The sequence below is a fragment of the Brachyhypopomus gauderio genome, chromosome 15 (genome assembly GCF_052324685.1).
Source record: "Brachyhypopomus gauderio isolate BG-103 chromosome 15, BGAUD_0.2, whole genome shotgun sequence".
NCBI lineage: Eukaryota > Metazoa > Chordata > Actinopteri > Gymnotiformes > Hypopomidae > Brachyhypopomus > Brachyhypopomus gauderio.
The window spans coordinates 19728775-19753592 of record NC_135225.1 but is presented as its reverse complement, the minus strand read 5'-3'; the positions used below and the strand labels follow the sequence as shown (position 1 = coordinate 19753592).

At 44.9% G+C, this 24818-nt stretch overlaps 2 protein-coding genes across 5 annotated transcripts; one reads left to right on the top strand and one right to left on the bottom strand.

The window, feature by feature from the left end:
• Positions 1 to 1010: 1010 nt before the first annotated feature.
• On the top strand, positions 1011 to 10146 carry psap (prosaposin). The gene is made up of 14 exons (XM_076974971.1): positions 1011 to 1170; positions 4101 to 4234; positions 4331 to 4405; positions 4483 to 4608; positions 4979 to 5176; positions 5709 to 5852; positions 6260 to 6316; positions 7667 to 7819; positions 7920 to 8012; positions 8215 to 8398; positions 8514 to 8677; positions 8850 to 8930; positions 9043 to 9150; positions 9288 to 10146. Exons 1-14 carry the CDS (start codon positions 1140 to 1142, stop codon positions 9321 to 9323), a joined length of 1584 nt encoding a protein of 527 aa, XP_076831086.1. The 5' UTR covers positions 1011 to 1139; the 3' UTR covers positions 9324 to 10146.
• Positions 9860 to 24656, bottom strand: abcg2c (ATP-binding cassette, sub-family G (WHITE), member 2c). 4 transcript variants are annotated; one of them, XM_076974969.1, is made up of 17 exons: positions 24548 to 24656; positions 24297 to 24437; positions 17112 to 17308; positions 16531 to 16590; positions 16291 to 16408; positions 14533 to 14688; positions 14255 to 14412; positions 13880 to 14031; positions 13448 to 13540; positions 13050 to 13228; positions 12626 to 12777; positions 12304 to 12393; positions 12076 to 12200; positions 11789 to 11943; positions 11492 to 11581; positions 11364 to 11416; positions 9860 to 11196 (listed from the first exon to the last, which is right to left on the bottom strand). In XM_076974969.1, the coding sequence occupies exons 3-17, from the start codon at positions 17279 to 17281 to the stop codon at positions 11049 to 11051; spliced, it is 1899 nt and encodes a 632-aa protein (XP_076831084.1). In that variant the 5' UTR covers positions 17282 to 17308; positions 24297 to 24437; positions 24548 to 24656; the 3' UTR covers positions 9860 to 11048. The 4 variants fall into 4 exon arrangements, with proteins under 4 accessions (XP_076831084.1, XP_076831083.1, XP_076831082.1 ...); XM_076974968.1 differs by lacking the exons at positions 24297 to 24437; positions 24548 to 24656 and adding exons at positions 18528 to 18651; positions 18729 to 18857; XM_076974967.1 differs by lacking the exons at positions 24297 to 24437; positions 24548 to 24656 and adding exons at positions 18528 to 18651; positions 18778 to 18796.
• Positions 24657 to 24818: the final 162 nt, after the last annotated feature.

The following is a 24818-nucleotide window of genomic DNA, read 5'->3' as shown; positions in this document are numbered from 1 at the left end:
TTTGCTTTAGTACTGATCTTGTAAACCTGGTGATTAAGACAGTGGTACTATAAACAATGTACAGATGTGATTACATCAAATGTGTTCAATGATTTTTGTTTGACAAACAGTAAGAGATGAGCATTCTTTGAAACTATCGGTTAAAGTGCAGGTTTACCAAGAAATTATGTACTGGTAATTATAATTATTTATGTATATTAGAGAGAGATTAAAAATGACAGTGAAGTAAACAAAGTTTCCAGAGAAAGGACGATTTAGACAGAGGTCCTTCATCATCTTCCTCAACTGTGTAAAATGCTTCTCAAAGTGCTTCTTCACTTTGCTTGCACAGCTGATGAAGGACCTTTGTCCACATGTCCTGTTTCTCTGGAAACTTTGTGAACATAACTGCAATTTTTAATTGTGACTCGGACATACACTACCAGTCGAATGTTTGAACACACCTACTTTAATTTTTTTTCAGCATAAAGAATGGAAGATGCCAAACCAATTAAATAACACTTTATTATGCTCTAGTAAACAAATATTGACTAACTTAGATATTAGATTCTTTGAAGTAACTGTCTCTTTGTGTTCTGTTTGCCAGCTGAAGCAGCACCTATAATGCTTTTCTGTCAGTCCTGAAGACATTCTCATATATGCAGAGCACTTGTAGACTGAGGAACTGAAGTTCTGAAATAAAACTTTAATGAGGGTGCATTTAAAAGTGTGTGTGGAGAACCATTTCATAGTTAACACCTTTCCCAAATGACATTTGTCTTTTTTAATAATCCAATAGATGAAGTGCCTTTTTTACTATTAAGGACATGTATTTAGCCAGATGTATCCAAACATCTGACTGGTAGTTTATGTGCTTTGTGACAACAGTGGCTGTAAAAAGCGCCCTACAAATAAAATGTACTACTGATACGCAATGTCGACTGAGTTGTAAGGGCTGCCATCACAGGTCATCTGCGTCACTGAGCACTTGCGGGTCAAAACATCGCTGGTCACGTGACTGCGAGTCACCTGACGGGGCAACAATTTAAGCAACGGACGAAGTCACCGAGCCGCAGTGCAGCAGCTACACTGAGCGGCGCCCCGATACGGAGAACGAGAGCGAGGGTCGCGACAGGACTCGAAATATCAGCGAAGTCAGGATGCTTTTTGCGCTTCTTTTTGTTTCCACCGGTAAGGCATTTTTACTCGTACGGTTCTTTGGCTATATGAAGGCACGTAGCTTCTTCCACGGCGAACTAGTTAGTGTGGCGGAAGGGTGGAGTGGTAAACAGGTCCGGTGTGTGTGTTAGTGCGTCGTCTGCCCAGCTAGCTGTTTATGTTGAACACATCAGTTAATGTCGGTCTGAACCCACTCCGACCTCTGGTGTCAGGCCGCATGTTGTCTTTATCCCCGTCTGAAGCAACAGCGGTGGTTGTGTTCGCCTTGCCTGGCGTGGACTTTCCTCGTTGGCGAGCTATCTGAACGTATCTGTCCCGCAGAGCAGGCCAGGCTACACCAGCTAGCCGCCCGTGTAGGCGCTGTAATGGCGCAGATGTGACTCCGACCCGTCAGGCCTCTATAGATATAGTCTGATAGTTATAGTTATGGACCCCGATATAAAGTCAGATTTCATTAACTATATACTGTCTGACGTTAATTATCCAGCCCTTTACTAGCCATTTAGCTAGTTACCTTTTTATGTTTTTACATTGCACCAAGAAAATGAACACGCACATAACGTTATTTATCTTTTTAAAAGTACTGGTAGACTATTACTATCTGTCCCCGAGACTCTCAGTATGGGTTAATAATCTGGAGAGTTAGCTAGCTGTCTACTTCCTGATCAGATGACTCATCAAAGTATTTACACCACACTCACAGTTATTTCCTTGAGCAACTCCAATCAGGTTTATTGACTTTAGGCTGACCGTGTTAAGCCAACAGTGTTAAGTTAGTCCCACCACTGCTGGTTATCCTATGGTTTGTTTGTTCCATATTGGGTTTGTGTAATGTTGCTGAAGTTGTAAGTGAAGTTGGGGGTTTTTTTATTTTTTTTTTTTTTTGTAACCCCAGAAGCGTCTACTTGATATTTGAGTCCCCTGCAAACTCCCAGCAGTCTTCATGGAGTATTGAAGCATCCTCTTTTTGTGTTCTCACTTTGAACATGTGTTTTACACCCACAGTTTTCACTTCATCTTTTTGGTCATGCGATTTGCTTCTGTGATTGTGAAACGCCTTCAAAACTGGTACGACAGATTTTCTGAAAGCTTGACATTTGGAAGGCTAGTCAGTTACATATTTTCACTCCCAGGTTTTGTAAATATTTATATTACACACACACACACACACACACACACGCACAAGTTTCTGTGGTCTGAGGGAGGGGGCAGATTTGCCTGGTCTTGCACCGATACACTTGTTGTGATTTGTTGAGCAGCTATGGCATCATGCAACAGCCAGGCTGACCTAAAGCTCTTGGATCCATCTTGGGCAATGAGCCTGCCTCCTTTAGTTTTGTGGTTGTTTTTTAAACCCAACTGCTGTGTGTAAATTCTGTCCCCCTCCTTCAGTGACAGTGACCCCCCCCCCCCCCCCGCCCACATCCCCTTTTGCCCCCGCCACACAATTGAACTTGTGCATTAAAAGTTCAGTTTACACTCCAACCGCATTCAACTGGTGACTGAATACAACACTAGATGGTCATAATCAACTTAAACTTTGACAAACTAAAATATAACCGTGTGTGACTTTTAATGGCATGAACTTGCAGTGTTGCCAATTTATTGTTAAATGTCTTTAATAAGGGAATAAACAACATTTTAGAACTGCATTTACATGATTAGAAATGGCGATGCAAAGACGGCTATGAAATAATATAGCCTAACTAATGCTTGGATCAGTCCTTAAAGTCAAAACATTTTGTTCTATGGCTCCTGTTAAACAAATGTGAAACTTTAAACAGCTCCCATCACCATCATCACAGGGTACATGACCGCACTGCAATATTGTAGCATCTCCTCTTAATTGTTGACTTCATGAATTACCTTGTTGGACTGCCTAAAAGCACATGTCTGTGTACTTCTTGTATGAATTTGAACCAAAAGACTGCTGAAAAGGTTTGAGCTTGGTCATCTATATCCTTGTTACTCATGTGACACTGACTCAAACATGGACAGAACTGCTAGTATTCGTCAGTGCTGACCCTCGGAGTTTAGAGACGGCCTCGTGCGGGCAGTGAACTTTATTTAGGCCAGAGAGCTTCTGGCCACGCCCTTATCTTGAAGCGTATGTCTTGTCAGTTGGGTGCCTGGCAAAGAATGCTGAGGTAACTAATCTTTGTGATTCGACTAGGAGTGAGAGACCTCTTGTCCTAAGATAAGCTCTAAAGTTGCCTTCCCACCTATTTGAGAATAGTCTCATCTTGGGTCATGTGACGTGCAGATAAGGGGGAGCATTCCCCTTGATCCGGCCTCTAGCACCACTCATCCTGAGAGATGGTCATGCTTGTTTTTGACTGTATGATTGAACCAGAAGTGTGTATTAAAGTAGACCGTTCTACCTGTTTTTAGGTCAACCCTGCCTGATTTCTCTTGTCTTTTTTTTTTTTAAGGAACCTCTGGGAGTTTTCTGTTCTGCATCCGCTGTTTCAGAGCTCCAGTTTTGACTGTCTAGTGGTCCTGTTAGAAAGCGATGAAGGAACTTCTGTGGGGCTGAAATTAAGATAATCATTCAAAAAGGGGAACTGGCCCTGCTTCTTTAAAATGGATGTCTAGTAGGCTGAGACTGTTTCTGTTCTGCCTGCTTGAAATCCCCCTGGTGCACTGATCCGATTGAGCAAATGAGCTAACAGGGCTTGCCTTGTTTTAAAGTAGTGAACTTCCTGGCTACTCCTCTTTCTTTTGCCAAGGGAACACAGACTTGGAGCCTCGGATGGAGAACTGGCCCAGAGTGGCGGTGGTGACGGGGTTGTCTTTCTACTTCGCATGCGGAAGATTGAGTGCTTCAAAGTTGTTGTTGTCCTCTAGAAATGCCTTTGCTGCTCCATGTCCTTTGATTCATGGTGAGAGATGGTCTGTTCTCCGTGCAGGCCGAGCTGATACTCTGTTCTTTTTCATTTCAGCTGTGGCCACCCCTCTGTTGGGCACAGAGCAGTGTGCTCGTGGCCCCCCCTACTGGTGCCAAAATGTCAAGACGGCCTCCCTTTGTGGAGCAGTGCCCCACTGCCAACAGAATGTGTGGAGCCAACCCCAGATGGTTAGTTAATTATGCGTTTTGGCGCCACGGTTGCGAACACCTGTGGCTTTGTTTGATTTTTGTTGTGCCTTTACTAAAAGTCAAAAATTTCCTCAGAAATCTGTGCCATGTGACCTGTGCAAAGAGGTGATGATTGTGGTGGACCAGCTACTCAAGGACAACTCCACAGAAGTAAATACTGGGAAAGATTGGTGTCTGTTTATAAGCTTTTTGCCTTTATTTCGATACTCATGAGCATGTATGTTTAGACTGAGCTTCTGGGCTACCTGGAGAAAACATGCCAGCTGATTCCAGACGAGAGTTTGGCATCTGAGTGCAAGGAGATGGTGGATAACTACTACCCCGTCCTCATGGGCATCATCAAAGGAGAACTGGTAAGATGGGGCAGTGTGTCCAGAGCTGGCTGACTAACACTGCCTGAGTGATTGTCATAATGACACCATATTTGCTATCGAGTACTTGTGTGCTCTCTTGTGCTTTCTACCAGTGTTTGGGAAATGAGTGTTTGGTCAATAGGTTGCTTTGATGGTGCTGGTGAGCAGAGGGACAAGCTGCCCTTTGTATAACCAGCCCCCCCCCAACTTCTTTTATAGAGATGTCATAAAATGGTCGTCTCCCTGTACTGCAAATAATCACGGTCACAGGACCAGTTGTTTTGAACAAATTGGACGGTGGGTTCAGGGGGAGTTCGGGGTGTGTGGTCACAATGGTATTTCAAAGTATGTTGTGCTCATCTCTGTCCAGGAGGACCCGGGTGTGCTGTGTGGTGCCCTTGGCTTGTGTGTGACGCAGCAGGAAGCCCTGGCCAAAGCCCAGCTCGTGTCCAACGAGATCCCCCAGGTGGACCTGGCCCAACGCATCAGCCCCAACATCCTGAACATCCCTCAGCTCCTCTACCCTGAGGAGATGCCCAATAAAGAGGAGACAGACACCCCCAAAGAGGTACCAACCCCTCGTCACGAGGACCTTATGGCGCATTTCCACTAGGGCCTGCTTGGCGCGGTACGGTTCGATTCGCGACGGTTTGTGAGTGTTTCCATTAGTACCAGGTACCAGTTTGCCGGTACCTTCAGGTACTTTTTTTCGTACCTACTCGCTCGAGGTTCTAACCGTTCCAAAGCGGTACAGTTCTGTGACGTGGAGGAACAGCATGACACTGATTGGCCAGGGAGTGTCGTCACAGGTTGCGTCACAGGAGAGCCACTCCTCCGCTATCGACTCCTCGTCCATTGTTGTACGGTGTTGTGGTCGCATACAAATGATGTCACGACACTACAACCCGCGCGCCAACAGCGACTCCACCCACATTGTGGTGGTCCACCATTGTAATGGAAACACAACGCGACCGTACCGTTCCGTTGCGAATCGATCCGTATCGAACCGTACCGCGCCAAGCAGGGCCTAGTGGAAATGCGCCATTATTGTGACGTCTGCATGGATCGGCAAACCCAAACGGTGCGTTTTTCACCTGCAGGCAAATGGGGACGTGTGCGCGTCCTGTGTGCAGTTCATCACCGACTTTCAGGAGCAAGCCAAGAGCAATGCCACCTTCGTCAATTCTCTGATCGCTGAGATTGAGAGCCAGTGTGAACTGCTGGGACCCGAGTTCTCTGACTTGGTAAGAGACTGTCAGGCCGGACGCTATACACGCTGCAGAGGGCTGGACCTCAAAGCAATTGTAGTTTTTGACGAAGAAAAGTACCTCAGACCCTCAATTTGATTGTCGTATAGCTTTTCGGTTTCAACTAAGTTGTAAAACAAAATGAAGTACATCAAGATGGTAAATTGTAATTAATCAAAATGGAACTGTTAATCTGAAGACATTGTACCGTATAATTAAAATACTTTTTTATTACTCATTTGACTTAACAAAGCAATCTGACTTGCTATGCTACTCTGCTTTGAGAAGCGTAGCCCACATTGAATACTTATGTACATAGGTTGACTTCAAAACTACCCCCCCCCCCCCACCCTATATGGTCTAACGAGAGTTGCTTTTGTCGTACCATGTTCTCTTTTCCACAGTGCAAGCAGTACGTGAGCCAGTATGCTTCTCTTATAATCCAGCAGTTCATGTCTATGGTGAGTACCTCAAGGCTCACTCCTCATCTCTCCACATTTGAGTCGGGGCGTCCACATGTACGCTATGGATCCGGTTTCGTTTTGGCCCAGATAGTTGCGTCTGAAGCTGTGATCTGTGTTCAATATGCTCGGCCTTCATGCAGTCTGGATTAGTTTTTCTCCCTCTGATAAGCCCATGTCCAGTCTTACTGCCTGCCTGCTGGTCTCATCCACATTCTAATCACTTCTTTTATTTTATTCCTTCTCCCCCTCTCATTTGTGCTCCCTCTCTCTCTCTCCCTCCTTTTTCCCCCTCCCCCCGCTTTCCCCTTGATCTGCAGGAGGAGGTAGGTCTTATTCTTGGTCTGCTAGTCTCACCCTAGTTGTTTTTGTGGACATTACCTGTGCTGTGCCTAATCTGGATGACCGTTGCTAGCCTGTGCCATTATATAGAGCAGCTACTCACAGTATTAAACCTTCATTAACCTGCAAGTATATCCATGACTCATTCACATTTGCTACCTGCCAGCTCCTAGTGTCCATTAAAATCTGCAGAATACCCTTCAACTTTATTTTATAGCGGTAATTAGCATGCTTCTGTTTGAAGATCATTTAGACACAGTCCCTTATGTACATGTTACCAAGCCAGGGTGCCCAACTCGAGTTCTGAAAGCCCACAGCATGGTTTAGTTTGGTCCCTACTCTAATTTGGAGGAACATCTAAATATCTTGCATCATATAGCAGTCGTGACCTGACCTTCCCTGGGGCCTCGTCAAATGGAATTTCGTATTTTATTTATTTGTTACTTGAGCGTCTTGTTGGGAAGTTGTGCAGACTCCGAGATGAATGACCCATGTCTATAATTTTCATGTAGAGACATTTCTGTTCCTAGTTATCTTGAGTGTTGAGTCAGGTCTGTTTGAGCAGGGCTGTTCTCTAGGACTGGAGTTGGGCTCGTTGTTTCTGAGTTACTTTGAGTTCATTGCCCTCCCCAATAGTGCTTGGAACAGGCCGAATATATCTGCATTTTGGTGATCGCATGCCTGGTTGTGGTAAGACTGGCTGTGCACTGCGGGGCTCGCGTCAGACAGGAGGTGTCTCAGCTCGGTGGAGATTTACACCGTCGGAGATGCAACAAGCACTGCATGATTTACGCCGGGAGTCACTTGCATGGCTGCATCTACAGCCTAGTGGTCCAAAACCTCTTCCCATCTCATCAGACCTGATGGGCTCCGGCGGGTTTTGTGGGAGACGCTGGCCTCTGCACGTCCAACGCTGCATGAGCAAACGCCCGCTGTACATCCTCGCTTCCCGGGCGCTCCTCGTTCCCGTCTCACCTGTGCTCTCTCTCTCCCTCCTCCTCCCCGCAGCAACCCAAAGACATCTGCTCCCGCGCTGGCTTCTGCTCATCCGGGCCCGCCTCCGTGCCCATGCTGGCGCTGGTGGCCGCCAAAACCATCCCCCTCCTCAAGACCCTCCCTGCCACCAGAGTGGTGGAGCCCGCCGTGCTCAAGCCCGCCAAGGTGAGCTGCCCCATCTGCACCTACACGGTTCCCCAGTCCAGAACATCCCTGAAGTGTCGTCAGAGTGGTTGACGCGAGTGTGCGTTTTGTCCGCCCGCAGAAGATGGTGCGCGCACGTGAGCCCCCACAGTGTGCCATCTGTGAGTATGTGATGAAGGAGTTGGAGGGCATGATCCAGGATCACACCACTGAGGTACGCGAGACTGGCAGAACCTTCCTGGTCACATGATCTTCAGACTTGTAGCGCTGGTCTGAGTAGTCTCGGTACTTTACCACTCGTTACCTCGCTTGCTGTTTACTGGGCAAGCCTGTGTTGTGTAGCCCTTGGTGTAGAGGTTGGGTTCTATATGTGTGTTTGAAAGCAACGCACTGACCTTGTGTTGTGATCTTCTAAGGAGGAAGTGGTGCATGCTGTGGAGAAAGTGTGCAACGTCTTGCCCTCCACACTTACTGCCCAGTGCAAGGACCTGATTGAGACCTACGGTCAGGCCATCATCGACCTGCTTGTGCAGGAGGCCGACCCAAAGGCCATCTGTGCCTTGCTGGGGCTGTGCAACGGGGCGGGCCGCACCTTCGTCCGTGAGTGTGGGGCATGCGGGCGTATGTGGGGGGGGGGGGGTTGGGGGGGTTTGGTTTGTTCTGTGCTGTGACTCCACTCTTTCGTGTGTGTGTGTGTGTGTGTGTGTGTGTTCAGCTGTGATGGAGAAGGCAGAGTTCGAGGCTGGTGGCTTCTGCGACGTGTGCAAGATGTCCGTGCGCTACGTGGACAGGATCCTGGAGAAGAACGCCACCCAGGCCGAGATTGAGGAGGCCGTGAAGAAGGTGTGCAACTTCCTGCCTGACGAGTACAAGACTCAGGTGGGTCAGGCCTGGAGTTGTGGGAGCGTGCTTCTGACCGCTGGGGCTCCAACCTTCACAGCAGGGGTTCTTCAGTACTTCCAGGCTGGGAGCTGAGGATGGTCTCCTGATCTTCTAACCTCCACCCCTGCAGTTTGCTTCACTGCCTGTGTTCTCTGTGTTCTCTGTGCAGTGTGACCAGCTGGTTGAGCAGTATGAGCCCATGCTGGTGGAGCTGCTGCTCCAGACTCTGGACCCGGACTTTGTCTGCATGGTGAGACTCCACCCTTGAGGTTCATGCCCTTGGACGGCGTGGGGCGTGGGCCTGTGTCTGGTCGAAGGGGTAGAATGTGTAGGTCTTGTCTGAGTGTGCTCTGACCCTCCAGAAACTGGGCGCGTGTCCTGAGGTGGGGCAGAAGCTTCTTGGGCTGGAGCGGTGCAGCTGGGGTCCATCCTTCTGGTGCAAGAACATGAAGACCGCCTCCCTGTGCAGCGTGAGTGTCGGGCGCACGCTCAAACCCGAGCAAACGCCACCACCTTTCATTCTTCGTTGAGAGAATTGGTTTAAATTATGCCTAAAATGAAACGGAGTAAACGATGACGATGATGATGATGATTGCGTGTTTTTCAGGCGGTGGATCACTGCAGGCGCCATGTTTGGAGTTAGAGGGGTGCGTCGTTCCCAGACGGACCCGAGGAGCGAAAGGAGAAATTCTGTAGTGCTGCTTTCCCCTGTTTTCAACAAATCAGTCCTTCTACGGGGGGAGGGGGGGGCTTTTTAAACAAATTAATAGATTAATAAGCAAGTGTTTTCAAAACGAGCTAGTTTGGAGAACGAGAGCTACTGCTATGAGTGGTGTGTTCAGGAGGCAGGGGTCTGAAGGGGAGGGGCTTACCTGACCACAGGAGTTTCATGTGCTGACATTTGCTCTGTGGGAATTTTTGTGCTGTTTTGTTCCCTGCAAGGCGATTTTCTTTATTTGCACACACGATGGTTGTAACTGGGAATTGAGGGAGATGATGATGGCAGTGGGAAGAATTGGTGCCTTTTGAGGTTTCAGAGACCCTGAAACTGAAGGTAGGGTGAGGATGTTTTATTGGACTTTTAATGTAAAAACCCCTCTCTCTGTGCTATAACTGCATTGTGTTTCATTATACCAGTGAACTGATGGAGTTTTTTTTAATTTTATTTTTTCTCCCTCCTTTTCCCCAGTTTTTTTACGAGTGTAATTTCAATGCTAATCCAAACAGATTCTCGATATTTTGTAGTGACTGCTGTGTTTGTAATATTGAGGGTGAGGGGAACCTCAAGCTGTCCTGTTAACTGACCTGATTTCGTTTTTGCCTGTGGTAATTGGCTCTTACTGCTTCTTGATTTGACGTGTCCTAGACAGACTAGAATCTTCAGTCTGCTTTTCTCTATTTAAATTGAGCTACTGTGAGTTTGTTTTGTTTTTTTTTTAAATTGAAATTAAAGATACCCAAATTGGCTTGTGTGTTTTTAATTTATAGTATTCATGTACAATGTCTGGTAAGATCCTATTGGCTAAACCTCTACTGGAGTAGGTTAAGGGATGGAGGCTTGTTTAAAATGTCTGTGCTTCATGACTTTAGACAGCAGGGGGCGATAGATTTCAAAAGTGATGGGGGGCAGAAGCTTCAGAAAAGGGCTTGGTCTAATTTTGCTTACAGGAAACATTTGCATTGTATAATTAATTCATTGGTCAATTAAAATGGTATCATTCAACACTAATCCTCTGGACAGGACTAGATCACCAAGTGTGAATGACTTGTAGCTTGTATCTACATTTTATTTATTTACCTTTTCTAATGAACACTTGACCTTTCCCCTCACTGATGCCCAATGCCAGAGGCACTAGAAGTTAATCTTTTACAGCCTTCTCATTGTTGGCAGTCGTGTTTTCGTGCAGTCTGGCTTAGGACTATTCTAACTAACCCACATTAAACATTCCCCCCTTAAAGTGCTTGAGTTGCTGTGTCGAAAGCCGCACCTTTTGTGGACCAGTGAGTAGGAATGTAAATACGTGCCCTTACCCTGCAGACCTGGAGAAGCTTCCAACTAGAGTAGGTGAGGCCTTTATCACGGGGGCTGCGCTGACCCCGATAACCAAATCATGGCCGTGTTGACCTAGAGGCTTGATACAAGTCCAGTGTACACACGCCACCCACAGCCGGGCTAAGACCCAACCGTTCTGTCTCACACAGCAAACTTTCAGATGTGGATGATGCGTTTATTTTCGGTTTAACATTTTATCAGGAAGACCGGCGTCCAGTGTCTTGTAACAAAGTAGAGTTGGCTGGGTTTGTGGAGGTGTGGTGTCTGGGAGGGTGTGGGGGTGGAGAGTGGGCACGGGGCTGTTCCCCTCCCTGTTCACTTCCAGCGGTTGATCCGGCACAGCTGGACGAAGGCGAGCAGCAGGCACACACACATGATGCCGCTCAGAGCCACCAGGTTCTGCCAGAACCCCCATGTGCTGTAATCAATCTCCTGTTGCTCCAGATACATCTCACCCGTCATTCTAACGGGGGGGAGAACACGGATGATTATTTCAAAATGTTAATTGTGCCGTCACTTTTACAAGGGTGCGAATTCAACACGGTCAAATTCCAGGTTGTTTTCCTTAATGCGTATACACTACGACCAGCAGGCAGTGAGCGTGCGGGAGTTTCGTTGTGTGAGGCTTACGTCGTGAAGTTGCTCGTGAACACCTGACCTCTTAGCTCGATGATGGCCAGCCCCTGTTGAAGAACAAGGATGTGAATTACTCCCACTCACAGAAGCAAACCACTGTGACCGCTGTGGGGGAAACTCACGTTAAAGCCATAGCGGAATATACTGAACCACTTCAGCCAGGACAACCAGGTGAGCATGGAGTTCAGGTTCACCAGGAAACCACCAAACACCTGAGATGATACGAGTAAGAACGACAACGAGAACGAGAAGACGGTGAGGTGGTGGTAGAAAAAGTACATTTCTAATCTCCACAACTCCTTTCATTCCATTATCATGGCTTCTATAAAAAAAAGTCCTTTCAAAGGTTACATTTTGCATTTAAGTATCACAGAATTGTGGCAATTGGTCTCCATGAGCTTGAGGAAGATCAGACTCACCATCATGAACACAAAAGGCAGTGCAATGAGGATGTTGGCCATGGCAAAAGAACCCACACTACTACTGACCAGGAAGGCCAGGCTAACCGCTGCCAGACTGATCAGACTCATAGTCAGACAGAAGAGGAAGAACGCTTCTACCTCGGGCTTTAGGGCTAGGAGAGAGAACGCAAGAACTAGTAATCACAGCATGCTGACCTGTATGTTAGCATTAGCATAAGTAAGGCCTGGGAATCGCTAATCCCCTTAGCAGAGCTGCGTCATGGACGGGGAGGCCATGTACTCACCCATCATGAAATACGGAATTGCAGAGAAAATAAAGACTGGGAGAATGCGGTTTGGAATGAGGTCAGCAAACACTTTGGACAGGAAGAACACGGATGTGCGGTAGTAGCCACTGGAATTCTCATGGCTGAGGGGACAAAATAAAAGTCAGGAAATGACCGTAAGAGCAAACCGATACCCAAGGTGTGGGCACCTAAGTACACATACACAAAGAGACACTGCAGGCGTACATGAAGAGTGCTCGATCACTAATGAAGAGCTCCACTGCAGAAAGGTTGCCGAACACCATGTTGATGACCAGGAAGAAGAATGCACCAGTCCTGAAGAGTGAAAAACACGTGAAAACACGAGTCACTGACAATAAACAAACGTTTACAAAAACGTTTATTCATATCCGTTTTGGGCAATCGGTTTTATTCAGATGCACAGAACCATTCTAGGACTTTTTTTAAAACATCTGTATGGATACTGTCATAAAACATGAAGTATGTTTTGTGGTTTAACAGTAGTTGTCCTTTGACATGGCAGTAAGGTGAGTATCCATGAGGTCACCTGTTCTGCAGAGCCTCCGGCAAGGTGTGGGGGATCTGGTAGTAGATCAGTCCCACCAGAATGCTGAAGAAGATGTTGAGGAACAGCTGTGCGTAGGAGGTCTGAGGATTCTTCAGGATGTTTTTCACCGTGCGTGTGCTCACCAGCCGGAGCTACAGAACAGAACCTCATGTCACATATCACCCAGAGACGAACTGTGATGAACAATAACAGAGACGCTCACACTCATAAAACATGCAAGCAATTTAAAAATCAGGCAAATGTTAACCTCACTAGTGGTATCAAACCATTATGACCATGGTTAGAAACTGACCCAACCTTCTCAAGTAAGTTATATGTTCAGATGTATATGAAACATGTAGTGAGGAATTAAGGGAATGACTTCTAGATAGTTTTCTTTTGTATGGTTGGCAACAGAATTGACCTGGTAGCAGAAAGACGTAGCGTAGCAGGCCTCGTAACTGGCTGAGCTGGCCTGCTGGTTGACCTCTCGTGTCATTTCCTGTAGGTGTTCAGTGACTTTACTGTACTGGGGCGACTGCCTGTACTTCACAGCAAGGGGGTTTTCACATGTCAGCTTGATATCGCCATTATTAATGGTCTCTGTATAAACACAGGGCGTAGACATCAACAGCAGCAGTCTTTAGACAAATCTGATCCGATATTACAGATTATTAAGTATGGATTATTGTCCAGAGACTTCAATGAAACAATTTGAACTTCTGAACCTCGTTTTAACACTAAACACTAATTAGACGTACAAGGAGTTTTAACAATATCCAGCCCCTATAGGGTTAAACTCACATTTTAAGACTGCACTACCTGATTTGCCTGCATCATCCTGACCAAAGAAGTTTTCATTGGTGATGTCAAGGAGAAAATCTGCTGGGTTATTAAACGGCTCACATTTGTAACCTTGGAGAAAGGACACAATTAATGATTACAGTACATGCATCACAGCAAGTCAACAATCTGTATGAGACCATAACATTCTTGTGTCAATCTGTGCTGCCTTGACCCGTTCCAGGCTCTGGAAGTTCTACAATAATACCAGTTTATTGTCAGTGTTTGAACAAACATATAACCAGTTCATATCAACTGGTCATGAAGGGCTGGCCATTTTAGAAACAACTGCATGAGCACAGTGATATATGTAGGTTAAAAAATCAGTTAATGTTCAACAGCTTAAACAAATATTTTTAAGCAATATATGGAAAGACCTGTAGAACCCGGTTCCACTGCTTTATCTAGTACCTAGTCCTTCGAAGTAGCTGATGGTCTGGTCTGCTGCACCTGCATAGATGACCTCCCCCTTGTTCAAGAGAACGAGCTGGTCAAACTGCTGGAAGATGGAATAACGAGGCTGGTGAATGGAGAAGATGACAGTTTTCCCTTTCCTGGACAGACTGCACAGGGAGAACCAAAAATTAAAAACAGGAAAGGCAGGAACGATGCCAGTCAGGTGGCGAGATTGCTGGTTATGGGGTAAAATGGATGACATACGGCTGCACATTACGGTTAGTGGAATGTGACCAAGCACGAGTGGTATATGTCACTGGAGCGGGCAGGTTGATCTAAAACGAGTTGATCCAGGTGTGGGAGGGGTGGGGGTGTGGAACAGAGACGCACTTATACAGCAGGGCAACGATGGCGCTGGCTGTGTTCGAGTCCAGTCCTGTCGTGGGCTCGTCCAGGAAGAGCAGAGAAGGAGAGGTGATGAGCTCCATACCAATACTGCATCTCTTCCTCTCCCCGCCAGACACACCTCGCAAAAACTCTGTGCCAATCTGAGAGAGAGAGAGAGAGAGAGAGAGAGAGAGAGACCCCTTATTAGAAGCACTAGGTCAAAATCATCAGTTCTTCACGCTTGCTGAACTGAGTGTGGCGTGAATATGAGACATCGGTACCCTGGTGTCAGCACAATCCTTCAAGCCCAGTTCTTGGATCACAGAGTCCACCTTCATGGCTTTGTCTGATGACGTGTAGTCTGCTGGGGAGAGCCTCAGATGGGCGGAGAAAGTGAGGTTCTCCCTGACAGTCAGAGTACCCATCAGAACATCATCCTGAAACGAGAATGATCACACACTTTCATCGCCTGTCCAAGCAAAGTGCTCCACTTTATGAATATACAATAATACATTCCTGTCTAAAATTTCCATTGAGTGGTCCAATCTTTTCTCCTCACACTCTGGCCTTTCTCCAGAGACTGTTGTTGTTTAATGGTGCAGCACAATTTGTGTGCTGTTTCTGTGACTGAGGGCTTCGTTCCTGCGTTGGGGTCACTCCTGCAGCTCAAGGGGTCACTCCTGCAACTCAAGGGCATATGGCCCCACGTTGTCCAACTTTACATAATCCTTCCTTTGGATGTTTGTATCAATCAGGATTACCAGATCTATTACATATTCTGTTTTCTGCATCTTCTCTACCATCACAATGTCTGGTTGGTTTATCTGTGGATTTGGAGGTTCCGCAAGATCTTAGCTATGTTCTCCCCCACTCTCTGGGGCTCCTCCCATCTGGACTTGGGAGTGTCCTGCTCACATGTGGAACATATACACTCACCGGCCACTTTATTAGGTACACCCGTCCAACTGCTCATTTACACAAATGTCAAATCACCAACCACATGGCAGCAACTCAATGCAATTAAGCATGTATACATGACCAAGACAATCTGCTGCAGTTCAAACCGAGCATCACAATGGGGAAGAAAGGTGATTTAAGTGACTTTGAACGTGACATGGTTGCTGGTGCCAGACAGACTGGTCTGAGTATTTCAGAAACTGCTGATCTACTGGGATTTTTACACACAACTGGTCTGATGAGTCTCGATTTTTGTTGCGACATTCGGATGGTAGGGTCAGAATTTGGCATCAACAACATGAAAGCATGGATCCATCCTGCCTTGTATCAACGGTTCAGGCTGGTGGTGGTGGTGGGGCAATAGTGTGGGGGATATTTTCCTGGCACACTTTGGGTCCATTAGTACCAATTGAGCATCGTGTCAACTCCACAGCCTACCTGAGTATTGTTGCTGACCATGTCCATCCCTTTATAACCACAGTGCACCCATCTTCTGATGGCTACTTCCAGCAGGATGATGCACCATGTCATAAAGCACCAATCATCTCAGACTTATTTCTTAAACATGACAATGAGTTCACTGTACTCAAATGTCCTCCACAGTCACCAGATCTCAGTCCAATAGAGCACCTTTGGGATGTGGTGGAACGGGAGATTCACATCATGGATGTGCAGCCGACAAATCTGCAGCAACTGTGTGATGTTATCATGTCAATATGGACCAGACTCTCTGAGGAATGTTTCCAGTACCTTGTTGAATCTGCCATGAAGGATTAAGGCAGTTCTGAAGGCAAAATGGGGTCCAACCCGGTACAATCAAGGTGTACCTAATAAAGTGGCTGGTGAGCGTATATCTGTATTTTGTAGGCCTCCCCCCCTCCGTCAGGCTCGTGTGCAATTGTGAGTTTTCTGATCTTGATGTGAACACCTTCAAGGTCATGTTTTGAGTATCTGATGACTAGCTGGATATATGTGGTTATGGCTTTGATCATATTGTTCCCATTCAACTATGCTTTAAGGGTATTTGTGTGTGTTTGTGTGTGTGATACCAGTTTTAACAGACTGCTGCAAACATCTCTCACCTGAACCACATAAGCAGTAGAGAGTCTGATACTGGAGGTCACAACAGAGTTGTCAACCAAAACCTGGCCTGCCTTTAAGCCCTTAGGGTCTTTCCGGCCAGCCAGGACATCGAGGAGCCTATGATGGGAACAGAAGCACCCACACAGCCAAAGAGCTAATAGCATTCCAGATGAAACTGTCCACTATACAGCATCATGCCATCACTTGTGTTCATCTATATGTATGTAGATTGTACTCACGATGTCTTTCCGCTACCTGTAGGACCCATGATGGCATTCATCCCAGACTTCATTATACCACTGTGTAATACAGCCCAACATTATATATAGACACACACACACACACACACACACACACACACACACACACACACACACACACACACACACACACACACACTGTGTAATACAGCCCAACATTAAACCAACAGGGAACACTACAGACATTATATTAGATCATATAACATCAACTACATTTATTCTCATATATATATATATATATATATATATATATATATATATATATATATATATGAGAATAAATGTATATATATATACACACACACACACACACACACACACACACACTTCTTTCCCAGTAACAAAACATTGAGCGGTTGTGATTCACATTATCATGAAGCAGAGAGGCTATGGTGAGGCACGTGAGTGCTTCTTACATAAGACCTTCTGATGTCAGCATGTCAGCTTCCTCTTAAACTGGACTGAACAACTTCCACATTACTGTGTCTTTAATAAACTCTGTGAACCTGCTCAGCACCTATAAGGGGAAAGGAGATCTTGGGAGAGGGGGTCATACGAACCTGACGTCTTTAAGAACCTCCTTCTCCACCCATTTCCTGCTGAATATTCCTGGGCGCTCCTTAATGCAATAGCGGAGCTTGTGGAAGCTAACAGTGGGTCCTGGGGCCTGTAGATATAAGACTTCCTCCTCTGGGCGTGACGGCCGGACACATTCTAGTCCTTCATCCATGCTCCTGTCTTCCCTGTACACGCTGACCTGCAGAGGTGTTCAGGTTTTTTGAAACCATACTTTAGATGTAGGTCATAACCATTATGGTTCATAAACAGGAAAATACGTTTGTTCAGCCCTCAGTGGTCCGTAGCTGGTACCAGGAGAACAAATTCACAACACACGGGTGATAGAAAAAAAATCCAAAGTTTAATAATAAGACGTCTAGAAGAAATAAGATGTGTCTTAAGATAACTGGCTAAGAGTAATGTTATGTGAATGGTATTCTCCTTATAAGGAGAGGAGGTACAGTGGTCTGAAATAGAGCCAGGAAGAGGAGCAGACACACGGATGGGGGGATGAACAGAATCCCAGAGCGTTCTGACTGAGTGCCTGATTGAAAATAACAAATTCCCTTACAAGAAGAAGTCAGAGAAGTTAGAATTCTTAAGAAAGACCCCCCCCCCCCCCCCACACACACACACACACACACACACACACAGGACCAAATTTAGATAGATACATGGAGGGGTATAACTATAACCATTTGGTGGTGTACACAATCTGTCAGTCCACCTGCACCGTTCATCACTGGTCAGTTTATGACACCAGAACCACTGCTGACTGGCATTTGTGAGGCAGACCATGGATCATTCACAGCATTAACACTCCTTGTCAGAAATGATCACTGAATCCACAGAATGGCGAGCACCAAGTGGACATGGCGGTAAATCCCAAATACCCCCTTGTATTAATGATAAATCTATTTCTGTTGCTGTCTATATTACACTTCATTTAAAGTACAAATTAACATTTGGACTTTGAATCCTATAGGAACATTACGAATACACGCCCGTTTTCCGTTTTTTAACGCTGGAGGAAATAGCGATTTTTGAAGGTGTGCATTTTTATTGCAATTTTAAATGAAATCCTGTGAGAAGCTGCACAGAAACCTTAAGACTCACAGTATCAAACATCTCCGTATTATAAACAAGAAATCTTATTGAGGTATGTGATGCACTGAGCGACTCAATCTTTTAAACACTTCAGGATAAACCCCAATGTGGTTGAGCACATCTGTACGCCTTTAGTCAGTGTTTTATATACGGGCTCGTTTTAACTGTTTTGACAATAAATGTGCCGGCCTGCCCTGTCGTGTTTGTACGTTTCCTACAAGCGTCAAGCCAATATTGACCTAACTCTTTGGCTGAAGAACAACTGTTCGCATAGAGTAGATATGAAACGATATCTATATATATTTTCTTACCGTTATGTGGTGGTTTGGGCAGACCCTCAGCCTTGTCTGGCGTGTACAGTAAAACAGGCTACAGTAAACATCTGCTGTGTGTCGTAATATCACGGTCTTCCTAGTTTCTCTACCTTTACTCGCCCTTAAACAATGGAAAACAGTGGTTTACTGGGTTTTAACAAAAGAAATGGTCATTAAATTAGATGGAGCCTTAATTACCATAGCTGAATGCTACTTGATGGACGTAATAAAACCCTGTCGTACACACATATAGAAGGTTTATAAGTCAACAGTCCTTCAGTCGTGGTTCTGTGTAGCGGTGTGTTAATGTAACATCAAGGGAAGTATGGCGCGGACAGATCAAGCGCCAGCATACGGAAAATATTACTTCTCCACACGTATTTTTTACGTCTTGTCATATAAAGACATATATTATATCCGAGGTATATACGGCATTTTTAATGTCGATAGAAAAATATTACGTGTACGGAAGGCAATTTTAAGGCTTGTATTCGTTGTAGGTTTTACGACTGCCGTCAAAGTGTAATTGTAAAAGCCGACTTGGCAATGTGCGGCCGCTAGATGGCGCCGTTTATTCTGAAGTAGAAGTAAGACCGATTGGACTTACCAAAATGAAAGCTTTGGTTTTGTTGAGGGTTCTGAGTACATAATCCAATCACCCATTTATGTTGTTGCACGTTTTAGTAATTACAGGAACGTAACATATTGCTCAAACTCGATTATAATGATGGCTGAGAAAACATTATATGTGCTGTGCTCGAACGGCAAGATTCGTGTAAAAAAGCTTTCAAATGGTAAAGTCAAACTAAAGTTGTGCACACGTTGCAGTGACGATCGTTTCACCGAAGTGCAAGTTTAAAGTTCCACCTTCGAGCAACTGAAATATTAGTATACTAGTATAGCTAACAGTATTGTACTAAAATTAGTCTACTTTTGTGACCTCTAGTTTCCAGTTTACATAAAACCCGTAGACATCCTGGGCCAATGTTAAGATTGGATACTCCTGATTTATAAAGTGATATTTTAGCTTTGTCTTCCATTTAACTTATTAATTATGGTACACAAGTGTTTTAATGTTTAGGTAATTGTAACGGTGGCGTACCCGCAGGTAATGAGGGATCCATAAGCAGGTGGAAAATACGTAGCTTTTAATGAGCAACAAAGAATAAGCAGACCCCGTAGGGAAAGCAGGCAGCCGCACAATAAGGGCAAGGCAAAAGGGAGAGTAAAAAAACCAGGCAGTGTCAAAAAACCAAAAACTGTCCAATCGTGGCAGGCAGAGGTACATGAGGGCTAGGCAAACGGGAGAAGATCAAGAGGTCAGAGCAAGGATCAATAAACCAGGAATATCAGACAGAGTATGTAGAAATACGGCTTGGTATGCGACACGGGGAAGCAATACTTCGCAATGGAGTGTGTATACAGAGTCCTTAAGTAGGGTGTGGTGAGTGTTTCATTGGATTCAGGTGTGCTGGTTAGTATTCCGGCGATGGCTCCCTCTGGCGGTCACGGGCGTGATTGCTGTTCCTGACAGTAATGTTTCTTTTTCACTTTCCATGCATGTTACCTTAAAAAAGATTAAATGTAATATTAAAATGCATTCGAACATTTCACCAACTAACTAATGTCTAAGTGTTTGTGTATGAAGTTTCACTCCAGGAAATGTTACTTTGATCCTTACAGACATGACTTTTGGACAGATGTAAACCGCGTGACCAATAATTGGTAAGCATACATATTCAATTACTGTAATCTAAGAAAAGAGAAAGAATAACCAATAAAGAATCAATATTCATTTTTTCCTGATAGGGTTTTTCCTGATAGCTTATTTACTACTTTATTTTATCCCAATCCATTAGGTGATATACACTCACTGGCCACTTTATTAGGTACACCTTGCTAGTATCGGGTTGGACCCCCTTTTGCCTTCAGACCTGCCTTAATCCTTCATGGCAGATTCAACAAGGAACTGGAAACATTCCTCAGAGAGTCTGGTCCATATTGACATGATAGCATCACAAAGTTGCTGCAGATTTGTCAGCTGCACATCCATGATGTGAATCTCCCGTTCCACCACATCCCAAAGGTGCTCTGTTGGACTGAGATCTGGTGACTGTGGAGGCCATTCGAGTGCAGTGAACTCATTGTCGTGTTCAAGAAACCAGTCTGAGATGATTCGCATTTTATGACATGGTGCGTTATCCTGCTGGAAGTAGTCATCAGAAGATGGGTACACTGTGGTTATAAAGGGATGGACATGGTCAGCAACAATACTCAGGTAGGCTGTGGTGTTGACACGATGCTCAATTGGTACTAATGGACCCAAAGTGTGCCAGGAAAATATCCCCCACACCATTGAACCACCACCACCACCACCAGCCTGAACCGTTGATACAAGTCAGGATGGATCCATGTTTTCATGTTGTTGACGCCAAATTCTAACCCTACCATCCGAATGTTGCAGCAGAAAATGAGACTCATCAGACCAGGCAGCGTTTTTTCCAATTTTCTATTGTCAAATTTTGCTGAGCCTCTGGTGGAGGCAATTCTTGCCTCGTAGTTTCCTGTTCTTAGTTGACAGGAGGTGTGGTCTTCTGCTGCTGTAGCCCATCCACCTCAAGGTTTGACGTGTTGTGTGTTCAGAGATGCTCTTCTGCGTGCCTCAGTTGGTACGAATAGTTATTTGAGTTACTGTTGCAATTCTATCAGCTCGAACCAGTCTGGCCATTCTCCTCTGACCTCTGGCATCAACAAGGCATTTGTGCCCACAGAACTGCCGCTCACTGGATATTTTCTCTTTTTTGGACCATCTCTTTTTTTTCACTGTCTATAAATCCTAGAGATGGTTGTGTAAATATCAAATGTGAAAATCCCAGTAGACCAGCCCGTCTGGCACCAACAACCATGCCACGTTCAAAGTCACTTAAATCACTTTTCCTCCCCATTGTGATGCTTGGTTTGAACTGCAGCAGATCGTCTTGGCCATGTATACATGCTTAAATGCATTGAGTTGCTGCCATGTGATTGGCTGATTTGACATTTTTGCATTATGAGCAGTTGGACAGGTGTACCTAGTAAAGTGGCCGGTGAGTGTATTTAAATTTTAATGAAGAAAATGAGAAAACGTCATTATGCTTGATTGGCCAGCAATCTCACCAGACCAAAACATGGGTTTCTGCATTTATGCCTGATTAATTAACTGTGCATTTACAGAGGCATCTCAGTAAAATAGAATTTCATCGAAAAGTCAATTTATTTAATTAACTTAATTCAAAAGTGAAACTCATATAGATTCGTTACACGCACATTGATGTATTTCAAGAAAACAAACAAACAAAAACATATATAATGAGAACAACACAGTTTTCACGTGGCATTTATCGTACTTTTACACACATACAAAAACAATTAAAGTACCTCACAGTTGTCACAGAAGTGTCAATAATCCTTTCCCTCATTAAGCGAATATTTGAATACTCAGTTTTTCTCAATATTCAGAGCCAAAATGTTTCTGTAACAACTTCAGCATGTCAAGCCCATTTTTTAAAGACTTTCTCAAAGATAAAGGGCGGTGGTAGTGTACTTCCTTGTAGTGTGTAGCCATGGGGTCGTCTTCATTATAAACATATCTGCATTATTGAATTCAACAAGGAAACAGAACAGTGACAAAACATTTCAGCTGGTGACGAGGAGATTGGCCCCTGTGAGTGAGGAGCAGCGTCTCTACATCAGCTACGTGTCTCCACTATAACATCTACATCTGTCTCCACTACATCAGCTACATCTGTCTCCACTATAACATCTACATCTGTGTCCACTATAACATCTACATCTGTCTCCACTACATCAGCTACATCTGTCTCCACTACAACAGCTATACGTGTCTCCACTATAACATCTACATCTGTGTCCCATATAACATCTACATCTGTGTCCACTATAACATCTACTTCTGTGTCCCATATAACATCTACATCTGTGTCCCATATAACATCTACATCTGTGTCCACTATAACATCTACATCTGTCTCCACTACAACAGCTATACGTGTCCACTATAACATCTACACCTGTGTCCACTATAACATTTACTTCTGTGTCCACTATAACATCTACTTCTGTCGCCACTACATCAGCTATATCTGTGTCCACTATAACATCTACTTCTGTCTCCACTATACCAGCTACTTCTGTGTCCACTACATACACGCAACAGCATCAAAAAAGCAGTTTAGCAAGTCAATTCACAAGCAGATTACACTGAACACCAAAAAATGCATTAATAATTTTAAAATAATCTGAAAATGTGCAACTGTGGAAGACAGTGTCCCCGTGATGGTGGTCAACTGTGGGAGACAGTGTCCCCGTGATGGTGGTCAACTATGGAAGACAGTGTCCCCGTGATGGTGGTCAACTGTGGGAGACAGTGTCCCCGTGATGGTGGTCAACTGTGGGAGACAGTGTCCCCGTGATGGTGGTCAACTGTGGAAGACAGTGTCCCCGTGATGGTGGTCAACTATGGGAGACAGTGTCCCCGTGATGGTGGTCAACTGTGGGAGACAGTGTCCCCGTGATGGTGGTCAACTGTGGGAGACAGTGTCCCCGTGATGGTGGTCAACTGTGTTGTCCTGCAAGAGAGAAGCTGTGCAGGACAAGTGGAAACCTGAACCCTTCTCAGAAGGTTTGTAGACCCCACCTCAAAAAACGATACCTCATCTACCTCAAATATTGACTCCGTATACTGTATACGCTTAAACAATCTCCACATAACCATGTGTTCAGGTTTTGGATTCGTATGCCAGTGCTAACCTTGTGTATGATGTGGCCTATGACACGAATCACCCCAAACTGCGTCACTTAAAGGCTAAAATTGGTGTGTACGGGTTCACTGAGAAATTGACACTAAAAGGCCAATCAACAGCCATAAGTTCCAAAGCTAAGTGTGTTCTCACTTTACCACTAATGGCCCCATCGGCTCAGTTCTCAGCTACCAGTCAGCTAGTGAACTAGGTCTACTCAAGTGAACACAAATTACTTGAAGTAATTTAAATGTGCTATAGAAATAAAGATGACTTGACTTGACTTGATTTTGGTTTCTTATAGCATTGCACGTCAGCCAACCGTAAGACGATCGTTTCCATAATGTTCTTGCAATCGTGGCGTGCTATTCCACATTTTGATTAAACTCTAAGAAAGCGTACAAAAATTAACCTAAACTAATTCAGCACAGTATAATGGCTTACTTTGATCCTATCAAGGATTCAGCACTGCTAGTTCATGCAAACCCTGTAGCCTTATGAACAATTCTCAGCAAATATGATCCTGATGAGGGGAAAAAGGTCAGCACCCTGGAAAGAGAAGCACTCACGATCATCTGAGCACGTGAGCGTTCTCATCTGTACCTGTATGGCTCAAACTTCAGTTGAGACAGACCACAAGTGTCATGAGCTGGTGTTCAATAAGCCCAGAGCCACACCCCAGAGCATTGGAGACTTCGGATGAGATTACTCTTACAGGGGCAGGTGGATGAATGTAATTTTAATACAGGATGTCTGTAAAATTTATGACCGATTTGCACGGGATAGGAAATTTCAGCATTAATGATGTTACTCGATTTACACACTGCCATCACCTCCAGGACAGTAGAGGATGATAACCAATCTCATAGCCCACTTAAAGTAATAATGAAACTGTAGTTTGAAAATTAGCAGGCTACATGTTGGTAACACGTATGCATGCTATAGGTTACACTATGCAATGACTTACCTAAAACTGCCTGAAGGGCCTGGCTCGTCTTCTGGGTTTGAAGGTTTTACGTCGTACAACACAGTCTGGCACAGAACTGAACGGCCCAAGGTACCTGTCCCGTACACGACGAAACCATATGCCTCCTCGAGCACCTCAAAACTTGAGAAAAAACGAGACAAGCTTTTACCACAGGATACGATGGAATATTTACTCACGTCAATCCGTGCGGGTTTAATGTAACCTCAGGTTATTTTTGTGGCTCACTTTACCGAAGGAATTTTTTCTTAGGCGGGAGTACGCAGTTTGTAAAAATGCCAAACAGCTCATTGGGTTCAGTGGGACCAAGCAAGATCCAAGTCTGAAAGAGGTTCTGTGTCATCTAAGTCCTGGGATATAGTGATCAGCCCAACGTCAGAGTGTAGAGACATTATTTCCTAGACCACACTGAAGACTCTTCTGTATAAAGGACAAACCAGTGGTGTAGTCTGACGCCAGTGTGTTGTTGAGAGGCATACGGCTGATTCCCTGTGTAAAAATTAT